At 36.2% G+C, this 14,847-nt stretch overlaps 1 protein-coding gene across 2 annotated transcripts in view; it reads left to right on the plus strand.

Annotated features, from left to right (window-relative positions):
- Nucleotides 1–14,847, plus strand: part of LOC140147852 (pseudouridylate synthase 7 homolog) — a 245,319-nt gene that overhangs the window by 207,874 nt on the left and 22,598 nt on the right. For both annotated transcript variants that reach the window (XM_072169621.1, XM_072169622.1), the window contains one exon: nt 10,824–10,885. In XM_072169621.1, the coding sequence (XP_072025722.1) occupies nt 10,824–10,885 (62 nt within the window). The remainder of the gene's footprint in view (nt 1–10,823; nt 10,886–14,847) is intronic.

Raw genomic sequence — 14,847 nt, forward strand, 5'->3', positions numbered from 1 at the left:
ATTTTGTAGAATGAGCGATATGGTAAACCTGCAGAGAAGATGTAATACATCTTGGCAAAACAAGGTGTATTTGGCACTCAAACACATCTTTGAAATGAGGTTAGCCCTGTGCCCTGCCAATAAATATAATTGATTACCCATGGATTAATAGTATACAGACAGCAAACAAATTAAGGTATCAGTTATGTTCACCCCTGTATATCCTAAACAAAGACAGATATAATAAGAACCAGCAGCCAATAGCTGCATCTTTTAGGTCGAGTTATACACTCATTCTTTGAAATCAGTCAAGAAATAATAATGATCCAAAATGTCAAGGAAGGTGCAAATTCAAAAGGTGCAGATTGCTCCACTGGATGCCCTATTGATTTATACACAAAACTTTCTCGAACAAGAGAACTAACACTGTGCTTTCTATAGGTGAGAACATTAAAATGCAATTTTTGATTTCATTCCTTTCTTGGGTTTTTGATCACCGCTGCTTTAATTCTTACCCAATTTCAACACATGAGGTCTGAAATCAGAGCTAAAGGGTACAGGTATTACCTGCTGGTTTTGTTTAGGATATAGAGGGGTGAACATAACTGGTACCTTAATTCTTTGCTGTCCATAGTAGGGTATATGTAATTGTCATATGATTGGTGCAATAGTGAACATATCTGGAATATATATGCTATAATAAAGCATTGATGTTGAGCAGAATAGAATGTTGACCTTCAGTTAATATTACATACACACACATTTTTAGCTGATATTGTTGGCTGCATTCCCAGTAGTCTCTGTATCTCAGGATGTTTGAGAATGTATGTCTTTTATGTTGCATGTAATCCAATGAATGGTCGGATGCATTTGGCATGTTTTAAAACGTACTTGTATGTCATGATTCACTGCAGAAGGATATTGCTACATCATATTATAGAATAGCATATTACTATAATAATATCTGAACATGTATACAAGCTTCTTATTCAATGGGCATTTTAATCAGAGCTATTTTCACATAGGCAGGGTGTATGAACAGTATTACTTTGATTGGAATTGGCTACAAAGACTATGACCCCATTTACACACAGAGAAGTCAGCTTCAATTGCGATATCAAATTCAGATTGTGACTAAGGATTTGGCCGTGCAGCTTTAACATTTATGGTTTGGTATATCCCCAGACTTGTCCTTCGTGCCCGACGGGTCCATGGCTCAAAACCGGACAGGAGAAAACAACATTTTGCTTGAACTTTCCTCTTCATCCATCTTCATCTCCATCTCCATCTCCATCTCTATCTCCATCTCCATCTCCATCTTCATCTCTTCTGTCCTTCCTTCCATCCTTTCTTCTTTCCTTCATATCTTCCTTCCTTCCTGCCCACCTGCCTTCCTTCCTTCTTTCTTTCTTTGCTTCCCCTTACCCCGAAAGAAAAAGCAGAACAAACTTTAGGGTTAATGGTTGCTATCAAATTCTCCTCTGAAGACAACTTCAACTTACTGTAAGTGTAGGCTTAACACCCGCATACTTCAGTTAATTAAGGGTGATCCTCTATGGCAATTAGATATTGGGCAGCATACACTTTGAAAAAAAAAATTAATATTGAAATAGCAGAATTTTACTCTCTATTTAGCTTCTATGGGAATCAATAGTTTGTACAATTAATAATAATAGTTTGACTTTTAATAATAACTTTTGATCCATATCAGTAAAAAGACTAAAACTGGCTGTGTTTTTGTGAATTCAGACAATATGCAGCCAATCAGATTATTTAAGATCAGTAACAGATTTGTGGCACAGGAAAGGGCATCATTTTGGAAATCTGGGTTTCTTGTTGGAAACAATGTAATTGGAGTAAAATTATGGGTAAACTGAGGAAACAACTGAAATAAATGTGCAGATATTGATATTCAAATCACAAATAACTCCACCCAACAATTTCACTGGATGGCTATTTTCAATGATTGGAAACAAATATGCAACCTGATCAAACAACTGTTTGGCAGGTTGAACATGGCATAGTTGTTAGTGTTCTTGCCTTCAGTGCATGAGGTCCTGGGTTCAATTCCTGGCAGTGGCAACTTGCTGGGGTATTGGCTTGGAAACAACCTTCTGAATTTAATTAGAAATATCTGTAGATTTAATTCAGACTTCTGCTCTCCCAAGATGTATTTAGAATTGGATTAATGAACCACGTAAGTGCGCTGTTTTTGGGAAGGGATATCAAGCCATTGGTCCTGTAAACAGAGAGCCATACCTTAACATGAGAGCTTGCAGTCAGTTTCAAAAGAGTAGGGTGTTAATTCCTAACTGGCCCAATTCAACACAGAACTGACATGATGCACATTTGATGTAGACTAACCCCATCAGCCGTCAACACTGTGCATACTGTGTTATGCTTCATAGTGACGACTGAATAACTTACAGTTCATATCGTGATAGACTTCTGAAAATATTCAATATGACTTTGGTTGTGTGCTTTAGCGCGACCGTCTAGCGGCGCCCTTGTACCGCGTTGCCTGAAGTTCTAAAAAACAACAAACTTGGTCAAAAGGTCAATTTGGACATAACTGCGCATGCTCTATGCTACAGGAATCATGTTGCAAAATCTGTCACTTTTTTCCACATGGTTTTCTCAGTCGTCAATCCAGAAAGTTGACGAATGAGGGCAGCAGTCTACACTTGATGGTTGCTGTCATGAATGAAGTGAACTTCATTTTGATTATTACTGGAATAGTGGGCCTGTGATCTTGATGAAATAGCATTATACAAAATTGTAATTATCAGGGGTGTGAGATTTCAGATTAAAATTTGAATTCAGATTTTTTGATCTTGATTTTGATCTCTTTTTCTGCACTTCTTCTGTACAAAAGTACAGGAGCTTTCCAAATTTCAGACTTTTCCAGACTTTTTTATCTGTGGTCACTCATACCCCTGAATAATATGTAGGCATATAATGTACAAGTTGATTGTATTGCCAGTTATTTTTATCTAATGAGCAGCCATCGAATTAACCCACGGCACCCATGGCATTTTGCCGTGGGTGCCCATCCCCACTGCAGTAATGCCCTCAAAATATGTCCTTTACCCAAGGCAGTCACTTGCCGTGCCCTCTAATAAAGTTGCCGTCGGTGCCCCAGCCCTGCCCCTTCGTTATAAAATCATCTATCTATGTTTGTGTGTGTTTTCTTCACTTTTGAAAAATTGCCTTGGTGCCCTTCTCAAATTTTCAACAGTTGCCATGATGCCCTCTTGAAATATTATAAACTGCCAGTGAAAATCCAAGGCAATTTTCAACTTGCCCTAAAAAAGTTGCCGTGCCCCTTCAGATCCTTAATTCGAGGGCTGCTAATGAGTAACCTAATGATGCCATATGGATATGTGACCACACTATGAGTTGCTACATCACCATGTGTGACATGATCAAGGGGAATGAGTCACATGTCGACCCTAGCCGAAAATGAGTTTTACATTATGTTTATAAAGAGGGCATTTAGAGCTTTCAAAAACTGAAAACCCCATGTTGATATGACTTTTCTTCGCAAAGTTATGTCAATTTATCAATCGCTGAAAACAATATAAAACAAAAGAATTTTAACACTTTCTTTGCCAATATCTCAAAACCAATATTAGCGACATCCGACTCATTCCCCTTGATCGTGCAACATATCATGTCAAGTGTGTATGGTGTCCCTACTCAAACACTTGTGATATAATATCTGACTCAACTGATCCAATCAGACCAAAGCCAGCAATAATGAAATTGAGATTTGAGCAAAAAATAAAGAGCAATCAACAATAAAAAACCATAAAAAATGGAAATTAAAAAAAGTTGATAACTTGGGAATTGCAACATCAATAATCAAAGACAGAATTTAAAAGACTGTAGAGTGTATGCAATAAACCAACCGGAATGGTATAACAATTGAAATGGCAGCCATGCTGGAGGACAGTTCTAAGATAGCATAAGATTACAGAAGAAAAGTTGATTCAACAAACATTCATACCTATCACCCGTTTTACTGTATTATCATGCGAATTGCCCCATGGTACCTAATTTTTTAAATATGTGGATGACTCTGTCATGAGTGACATCGTATATTGCATACCCTCTATAGTTTGCGTCCGACCTGTCAAACAAACTCAGAAATGATTTGTCGAGCTGATTGAGTCTCTGAATATGGTGGTAAAACAATGTGCCTTATGGTTAATTTTGCACCTTCATACAAACAAACTGTCTCAAAAGTTAGGTTTAATAATAGGAAACTTCCTTTCCTGTAGGCACCATGTTAACGATGCCTAGAAAAGTTGTGTTTTTCTTGTAGGAGTACCGTAATTTTTCACCATTATCTGCGATTCCTTTTCTCTGATGAATGCACCAGATAAACCAATCTTTCCTTTTACATGCTACTAACCATGCAATCAAGGGTCATGTAGGATTTGAACTAGTCCTTGTAATTCTGTCTCGGATTGTAGATACTGGCTATAACGCAATTGTCAAAATTTGTGACTTAAGTCTGAGTGGATCAGACATGTGTCACATTGTCATTGTCATTTACAACACAGACATCAGTTGTCCTTACAAAGTGTAACCAGGTCAGATTTGTCTCTCTGAATTTTTACTTATTAAATGGATATGGCATCTTCACACATTGAACTAATACAGGTGTAAGATTGACACACTTATTATTAGATGGGTTTTATTCACAGAGTTGCCATGACACAAAATGTACACCCAACTGGGATACAAATAGCCTTTAAAATAGGTGATTTGTCTGTCAGTAGTAATACTAGGGTCAATTATTAGAGATATATCGTATTTTCTCGAATAAACGCCCCCGGGGGCGTTGCATTTTCCAAACGGGGGCGTTTATTTGAGGTCAATTTTAGAACGATAATTCCCGTTAAAATCATTAGGTAAGCTTAAAACTTATGCTGAAATGACAAACTATGAAATAGAAACACTGACTTTTGGTTCACTTCCGGGTTTCCGACCACGCTTTTATCGACCATGTGAGCAACTTGGTAAGCTTACTACACGAGATAGCATGAAAATATCGGCATTTTTGAAACATCTTGGTTGAAAAAAGTGGTGTGGGGGCGTTTATAGGGGGCCACTATTCAAGGAAATACGGTAGAATGAATAGAGATCTTGTTACACTCTTAGAAAAAAGGTTCTAGGGACTCCATTTAAAGGAAAGCTAGGGTTCTAAGAAATCCCAAAATGGTTCTTTTTGGCCTTTACAGAACGTTTTTCATTTTAAAAATGTTTTGCTGACCTTTATAGAACCTTTTTAGTTCTTTATAGACCTGTTTAAGGTTCTACATACAGGATACATGCATGTAGCTTAAGAACCTTTTTAGGCTCTACAAGTGTCGGTGTGAAATCGCTATTAAGTTATTTAGTTTTACTTGAGAATATGCTAGAAACAAAGAAAGAGTAAAACAAATGCCTTTCTTGTGGCAGCAAGGTGAAGGTTTCCTTAGGTTTTACTGAAGATTGAATCCTGGCTGGGACAGTTCACTGTGGTTAACTTATCTACGCTGTGGTGCGAATATCTGTTCTTTTTAAAAACCAAAGAACAAGGTAAAATAATTTGGGCTGATTTTCAACCTTTTTTGGTGGCAACAAGATAAAATATGGGCTGATTTTTCCCTGATGGCAACACTGGTTACTCATCATGACTTGATTCATGAATGTGAATAGTGTCATATATCTATATTAACATAGGATTAGCATGGATATCAACACATGTGATACAACATAGGATCGGGTGAGATACTGATACCGTAACTTAATTTTGACACCTTAACTTAATCATAGGATCAGACTTTGATAGTATATAACGATACCTTATCTTAATCCTAGGATCAACCTGAACATATAATATCAACACTTTAACTTAATGATAGGATCAGACTTTGAGAGAATATAACGATACCTTATCTTAATCCTAGGATCAACCCGAACTGACAATATCAACACTTTAACTTAATCATATATAGGATCAGACTTTGAGAGAATATAACGATACCTTATCTTAATCCTAGGATCAACCCGAACTGACAATATCAACACTTTAACTTAATCATATATAGGATCAAACTTTGAGAGAATATAAGATACCTTATCTTAATCCTAGGATCAACCTGAACTTATAATTTCAATACTTTAACTTAATCATATATAGGATCAGACTTTGAGAGAATATAACGATACCTTATCTTAATCCTAGGATCAACATGAACTTATAATATCAACACTTTAACTTAATCATATATAGGATCAGACTTTGAGAGAATATAACGATACCTTATCTTAATCCTAGGATCAACATGAACTTATAATATCAACACTTTAACTTAATCATATATAGGATCAGACTTTGAGAGAATATAACGATACCTTATCTTAATCCTAGGATCAACCTGAACTTATAATATCAACACTTTAACTTAATCATATATAGGATACGACTTTGAGAAAATATAACGATACCTTATCTTAATCCTAGGATCAACCTGAACTTCCAATATCAACACTTTAACTTAATCATATATAGGATCAGACTTTGAGAAAATATAACGATACCTTATCTTAATCCTAGGATCAACCCGAACTGACAATATCAACACCTTAACTTAATGATAGGATCAACCTGGAATAAAGATATCAACAGCCTTTGTCAGGGTCATGAAATCTCAGGGTTTTGACAAATTTCTGTGTTTTTCTTTAAAACCCTAAAAATCCTGTTTTTTTCCAAAATCTTGATTATCGCAGTTTAATACATTGTGCATCCTTCTGCATTGTTGTATAAATGTATGAAAGAGACTAATAAATTGCTGTTGCATGTATAGTAAGTGTATATGAGGCTATATGATACACGAACATGTTAGTAGTCATCTTTACATGTGCGTGTGTAACTATGTTCCCCAACAGTTGCCATGGGGATGATGTTGATGGTGACCATTGCTACATTGTTAAGGCTAATGAAAGTTGATCCCCAGTTTCCTGTTACATAGTTTTTCATGACTGGGTAGGTGACTGTTTCATTATTCATTATTCATTATTTTCAAACTTTCGTTATCGGTGCAAAGTTAATTACGGAATGCTATGTTTTGAGGCCCAAATAAAATAATAAAGTATAGTTAGTAATGACCATGCTTCACTTCAAAACAAATTTTAATTAAGCACATCTTCTTTGGAATCTTCAAATTAACCTATAGGTTGTGCAACATATGAAAGCACCAGAAGTCCATGATAGTCTTTGGAGAACCACTTTTCCATATAAATACACGGTGTCTGTGTGTTCTATTGCACACTACTTTTTACAAACCAAACTTACTCTCCACTAGCACATATTTATACGGAAATTAGTTTGTCTACTTGCACAAACTGGAGGTTGCTGGTAAAAATCATCACAGGGTGCACGTGTTAATAATAAAACAACCATGCAAGAAATTGACAAATAAATCATTTTATTTATAAGTTTATTTTATTAAATACATAAATATTTGTAAGAAAAGCAGAATAAATTTGACTTCAAATTTTGTTTATTTTATTTATTTTGATGTTGTCTATGTATAGCGCGCTACATAGTGCACGGTAGAAATGCTTTCATATTTGTTCATACGCTGGTTCCCGCGAACTTGGCTGCCTCTCTTTGTGTTCGGTCTATCCATTTAGTGGTAGGAGAAACTTAGATGCAGGGAATTCCTAGTCTCCAGTAAATGCGCCCTACGATATCGCCATTTTACCACGTAGTTTAAGCCAGCGTTTGCAAAGACTATTCGGGCCGGTCAGGGTCGGCGTAAAAGTGCTTAAAATACGTGTCGGACGTGAAAGATGACATTAAAACTATCCTTTTTTTCTTAAAAACTTGAAAAATGTGAAATAATGGAAAATAATGAAATATTTGATCGGCATTTTTTTCTGACCGGAGTCAGGTAACGGGAAACTGGGAGTCAACTTTCATTAGCCTAACATGAGCTATCTTTTTTTAATCGTTTTACAGTCCAAGTTATCTGTTGTTTCTTCTTCATCATCTTCATTTTAATCACCAATCAGAATGGAGTTTTGCAAACAATTCATCCCAATTTTTTTGTGTGGTGAAATTATTGTAACAATGTTGCTGATTGGTCCAATTGAAATAATGAAAACTTCTTTTTGACCAATAGGCAGGTAGTTCTCATAGGGTTGAAACAAACAACTCTCTTACTCCAAAAGTTTTATTTTTTGAAGAAAGAACATATATACCGTCGCATCAACACAACAATGAAATGAAATGAAAACCACAAACAAGGCAAGAACACAAACAGCAATGTATAATTATATTGAAATCACTGTCTTTGAGTCACAAACATGATAGAAGATACAGTTCCGAGGAATAAATTGTAACTTAATAACCAAAAATAAGATCAAGTTCAATATTCTTTTGATTATCTGTAATAAAGAGTAGGAAACATGTAGATTAGAGATTCATCCTTGTTGGAAATGATCTATGTCCTTTTAGAAATTACAGATTTAACATTGTGATATTAAAATGGATATGTGCCATGATTCACAGGTGTGGGATCTATATAATGTTGTTTATTGGAAAATATTCATCAGGTTTCTTGTTCTAATGTGATTTTCATTTTGGTAAATTCCTTGCTTTAAATATACAGTCCACAACAAAGTTCATCCCTAATACTTTTTAGAATAAGTAAAAAAATATTTTACGAAATGTAAAAATGTAAAAATATATGTATAGCCCTATTTGTTTTACACATGTGGACCAATTTATAGCGTCACACGTCCTTGCGTTCAGTCACAATGGTCAATTGTATAAGAAAAGTTTTTTAAAGTTGTACCTGAGTCCATAGCAGTCGTGTTTTCTTTAACAAACACATGAATAGACCTGGGCTACTGTATCGTTTTGAGAGCTGACTCCTATGGACTCAGATGCAGCTTTTAACACAATTTGAATGATTAAAACGGCCTCTTTTTTTACATAATGAGCCATTGTGGCTGAACGCAATGACGTGTGACACTATAATTTGGTCCATATGTTTAAAACATATAGGGCTACCCATACTTTTTTTACACGTTTGCATTTTGACAAATATTTTTTGATTTTATTTAAAAAAGTATTTAGGGGGAACTTTTAAGTTGTGGACCCTATATTTGCAATGATCACAGGTGCTGTACAGGGTGTCCCTGAAAGAACTGTGTCGTCAGAAACTCTCAGTTTTGGGCATTTTAAAGCCCAAAACAAAAACTAAATAGTTGTCCTATTGTGGAATAAAACAGCTGTCACATTCTTCTTTGAATTTTGACCATTGATTGCTTCGTTTTTGAAATATAGGAATTTTTTGAAAATTAAATGCCTTATTCAATTTTTTATTAAATGACCTGTATCTGGAGTACCAGTTACTGCATTTATAATTGTCTTGGAACGGATTGAAAATGAGGCATTGTCACGAAATTCTTTCGCTTAATGGCACACCTGGGTTTCTTTGCCTTGGGGAAAATTTCATGTGCAAATAGAGAGCTTCCTCCTCTGAAATCCCAATAAAGAATTGAGGTTCTGTCGTGCCCTTATTTGCTGGTGGGAATTTTACGGGAGGGCACTTTTAGGTTGTGCCTAAAATTCCACTTATGTCAAGGGGCCCATAGCGCCATTAGGCTTAATGTTTACGGTAATTGTCTTAATCGATTTTGAATCCGTGGAATGGATTGAAAATGAGGCATTGTCGTAAATTTCTTATATTTCAAGATTGGAGTGGTCAATTGTCAAAATTTTCCTACCTAATTTACTACACTAAATCATTAACATAGGGAAGTGAATGCATTTAAAACAATAAAATCAACAACAATGAATGTCCTTAAATAATTGTACTTGGTAATATTTAAAATATTTAGAATATGTCAAATTAATGACCATTTATGTGTGCATGTATGTGGCCTTTTACCACAAAATGAGCGTTAAGTCCTAAGTTGGTAGTTTTGAGTCGTCTTTGCTGACTGAGTTGATTTTCTCTGTTTGCTGTGCACCTGCATGTCCTTTGTCAATGGCTCATTGTGCCTTCATTCATAAAGGACATACAGACATGGTACTGGCTTGAACAGGTGCGTCAGGAGGGTGAAAGTGCATAGGAACAATGCCGGAAACTACGTCACTCTATTGTTCGACTTAAACTACATCATTTTTAACGCATGCGTGTTCGTTAATCACAGCTTAAGTCTCCTCCACCTTCTCAACATGGTACGTGGAATGTCTGGAATCACACTGACGGCGGAGGAGAATACTAGCTGGTCAGACAGTTTAATTTTTTCAAGCATATAATACCTTAAACAATCACTGTCATTTGATCGATTTACTACAGAATATAATTGATTATTCAAAATATAATTTTAATATTGTAAACATGTTAACTTATATATTTGTGTACTAAAGTATAAGGACACATGAATAAAATCATGTCGAAGACAAAATGGCCGCTAATCCGCCTATTGTCTAGACTTAAACTACATCTTCTGGTTTGTAATACTAGGATGCCCATCCCTTTGTATCGATCCCTGAGGTGCGTGTGACACAAAGAACACCAACACAGTAGCCAGGGCAATTCAAAACTACCAAATTGCGGCAACTTTAATGGTAGCAGGTCACATGTGTGCAAAGCTCTGACCTGGGGCTCTGACTCTGTTGATGTTTTGCTGACTACATTAAGCAGTATAGATAATTGATACAACATGTATTGCAGAATGACTTTGAAATGTCTTTGAAATCTTATACTTGTCATCCGCAGTGTCGGAAATCAAAAGTAATACTGTCCTCTATGTCATGTTTTATTTTTCAGAGCTTTACTCAAGTGCAAGTGGTCGGAAGCAGTGGAGCTGATTCTCAAACCTAGAGAAGGAGGTAGGTATTGGCAACCCACAGTGGCATGGGACGGGGTTAGATGCAGGAATGGGGCTCCCTCAGCCAGGATCATATTCACAGGGTTCCCACGGTCATTGAAAGTCCTTGAATTTGAAAACCTTTTCAAGGCATTGAAAGTCCTGGAAATTTGCACAAGGTTCTTGATAGTCTTTGAAAATTGGAATTTTACCTTAAGTATAATTCGGACAAAATTTGGGGAGTGGAGAGGAGCTGTCACTTCCGTTAATATGTGCCGCATGGAGAGCCGCATCATGATTTTTGTGTTGTGGTAAGTCCTTGAAAAGATGCTTTTGGACCTTGAAAGTCCTTGAAAAGTCCTTGAATTTTAAAGGCTTCAAGGTGTGGGAACCCTGTATTCCATTCCTACTGCCCTCCCCAATATATTTGTCAGGCCAATTTTGCCAATGACAGCACCAAACCCCTACTTTTTACCTTGAAATGATGGGACTAAGCATTGGCCAGATAAGTGAAAAATCCAGATTATAAGTGAATTGCAATTCTGCATTGCATTTCTGAAGTGCTAACATTACTCAACATGGGGTAATAACGCTGAAAGATTGTATCTGTTACATAGATATGTCCTAAATGCTTCACAGCATGAATATATTAAAGACATGATTTCCTATGAAGATAACACACCTGTATAAAAGAGAAATCCATATAAAAGATGCTGGACTTTATTTAGATATTATAGACAGACTGGTGCCATGATAGCCAGACTGGTGCTATGATAGCAATGTCACAGACTTGCCAACTGTCCCTCATTTTGAGGGACTGTACCTCATTTGGAGTTTTCCAAATGAAGTGAAAAAGAGGGATAGTCTTACTTTCTGAAAATTTCAGTGATGGTAAATTTAAATGAATTAAGAAAATAATGCAAATTTCACTTTAAAATTTCGCTATAGCATTCTCTTTTAAGTCTATTGTGATAAATTTAGACGTGCAAAACCTTCCTTGAATTTTGAAAGTATTGCACACCTCAAGTCTTTGAATTTGTCAGTACCTGATTTGTGTACATGTACAAGGTTTTGGCCTCAATGTCCATCTTCAGTAGGTTGCAGGTCTGCAATGAACAGTATTTTTTCAAGGGGGGGGGAAGGGCAAGGATAGAATGCTGAAAATTTGACTAGTGCAGTTTAGCCCCAAATAGTGGGATTTTTAGTGTTTGTTGTCACCCCTGCCCCCTTGGTGCCGCTACTGGACCTACATGTGAAGTCATGTATTGGTTCTAAAACTTTTGGCATGATGATTGTCAGTAGCTCATTTAAGGGGTCGGGCTGTATTGTCTCAAATATCTCCGAAATGGGAGAAAACTGCCATGTTTGCTGTGAAATTTTGCCTAGCAATATCTATCTCAGGTGCAAAATTTATGGTGCACTTGAAAGAATGAAGTCTTTAGATTAATATTTTAGCAATCTTAATATTATTAGTTGATAGGAAATTCTTCAAATATGCCTGTACATATAACGACGCATAACAGCCCACGCAGTTTTTTATAGGTGAACTTTTTTCGAGCAGTCCGTGTTGGACGATGACCCTATCTTTTTGCTGAGGTATTTACAGGACCTTAAAATAAGAATTATGATAGATATTTGCGACTTCGGAATGGAACGAAGGCATGTTTGAAGCTCGTCAATACACAAAATACTACCTGATTTTACACTCTCGTCGACCACTGTCTGGCGCATGTTATTTTGTTACTCTAAATTCAACAAAATTCCAATTTTTCAGGCAAAAAGACTTCTAGAGATACCATCCTACATGTCCATGTTCGATTTATGGTAATATAATTAACCAATTTTTAAATATCAATTTGTTTAGATTCACGGAAGCCATATTTTGTACATTTTCGACAGTAACGAGTTAACGCCTAATTTTGGTACAAATTTGTCAGTTTTGCCAAAGTTATTTATCCGGTTAACTAATCGAATACCAAGGTTCATAGGCGAGCTAATAGCGCTATGTTATTTAACTACTTTTACTTACGATTATTATGATGATTCCGTTTGAGAACAAATTAATATAATTCCTTATGGGTCTCCAACTTCCCCTGTCTTCAAGCTTCACACGACTATAATTGAAGACCGAATTGAAAAGACTAGTTTGCGTATGTCGTCCTGTCAACCAGACCAAAAATGCCGTACTGCGCAGGTCAGTAACCAATCATGTCTCGCCTTTGCCCTGACGTCAGACTTAAACTAGTCTTTTTAATTCGGTCTTCAATTATAGCCATGTTTTATGGAGTGTTGCCAGGCAAGTCAAAAGCAAATTGGGACAAATCGGCACTAAATATGGCCCGTAACTACATCAATATATCACCCAAATGTCCATGTTATTTAGGGTACAATGTTAATGTAAATAAATTGTAATATACAATTTTAAAACAGTGTTTAAAATGTTCTAAGGTGCGTATGCGCAATTCTTTCTCCCGTTTGAGTTTTAATGTATATACCTATAATGTATTGACAATCAATTCATAAGAAGCCCAAAGTTAATACCAACACTGCAGCGCTGGAAACACGGTCAATTCTGTGAAAGGATTTTTCATGAAATCGTTCCGCTTGATTTATCAGGTCTATTAATGTGACAAAGGAACAGGTCTCTAGTTTGATTCCACAACCATTCAAACCGATCTCATGTTTTATTGTATCATCGTGTATTAAAACAGGAAGGCTATGTCATAAATGGACCGGAACAATATAACAATTACACTGTCACCTGTGTTGAAGGACGGTTCTAAGATACAGGGTGTTCCAGAATGATCTATATACCGTGTTTAAAAACATTAATCAACATTGTATTTAATTTGAGTACGGTACGTGAAATACAATGGCATAAATGTCACCTACTTATTGTGTTACTTTCATTGCAAAACCTTCATTCGTTTTGGCGTGATATTGCATATTCTTAAAACTGGATGTTTTGCAGGTGTAAAGGCTTCATAAGCACAAGACATTGCTGCTTTATCACTATCGCGTAGGCCTACTTTGCAATTATGTGTAGAAATCATACAGTTGTAGGAGATACACCAAATTTGGCACAGATGTAGAGCTTGAAACGCTGAATAATTCTTGATATTGGATTAAGTGACCTTTTTCATGTGTTTTCAATATTACGAGGGCTCAGAGCAAGAACAAGCTATGTCCACAATTACATGTTACTCATTTCGGCAACAAATGGATGGTTAATTCTGCACTCCATAATAAATGCAAGTGACACCCTGTAGCTTAAGATGACAGCGAGACAGGTTTCTAGATCGATTCCACGACCAGTCATACCTATTACCTGTTTTATTGTTACCTTATGGAGGCCAGACTTTTATTTGAATGATAATGGCTCTGTCACGCCGTATTGAATACCCTCTGTACGGAATGTTACATCACAATTCAGTATAATTATTCAAGGTTGGTACGCGTGTCTGTCATCAACTTGACAACAGGCACACACGGTACAAACATTTTGTAAATCGTGGAAAGTCGATTTATGCAAAATGATCAAAAATGATACTTTTAGGTGTTATTCTGTTAGTTTCTGTTTGGCAAATCATAAATGCGTACGTGTTTTGGTCAAAATGGCAATAATCTTATTTTTACCCCTACCCACCTGATATAGCTTTACACAACCCTTAATATGACAAAGATAGAGCATGAATGTTGTCTTTGTTTGCAGTGCAATCATGCATCTCAAACCTTGCATGTGTAAAGTGCCTGTTACTGCTACTGCTGGTGTCATTTGGGGAATGACTGTATGCTTTGCCTCTACCCATATCATATTTAACTGGATGAGTCAGTTCCCTTGTAACCCTGGGAATGGATGCCTAACTCACTTCCTGACCGTGTAAAAAATAGAAATTTCAGGTGAACAGAAGAGAAAATTATGACTCTTAATAGCTCCTTTTTTATGTCAACTTTTTGACATTTCAGAAACAGAAAAAGAAATTA

This window comes from Amphiura filiformis, chromosome 3, assembly GCF_039555335.1.
Source record: "Amphiura filiformis chromosome 3, Afil_fr2py, whole genome shotgun sequence".
Lineage (NCBI taxonomy): Eukaryota > Metazoa > Echinodermata > Ophiuroidea > Amphilepidida > Amphiuridae > Amphiura > Amphiura filiformis.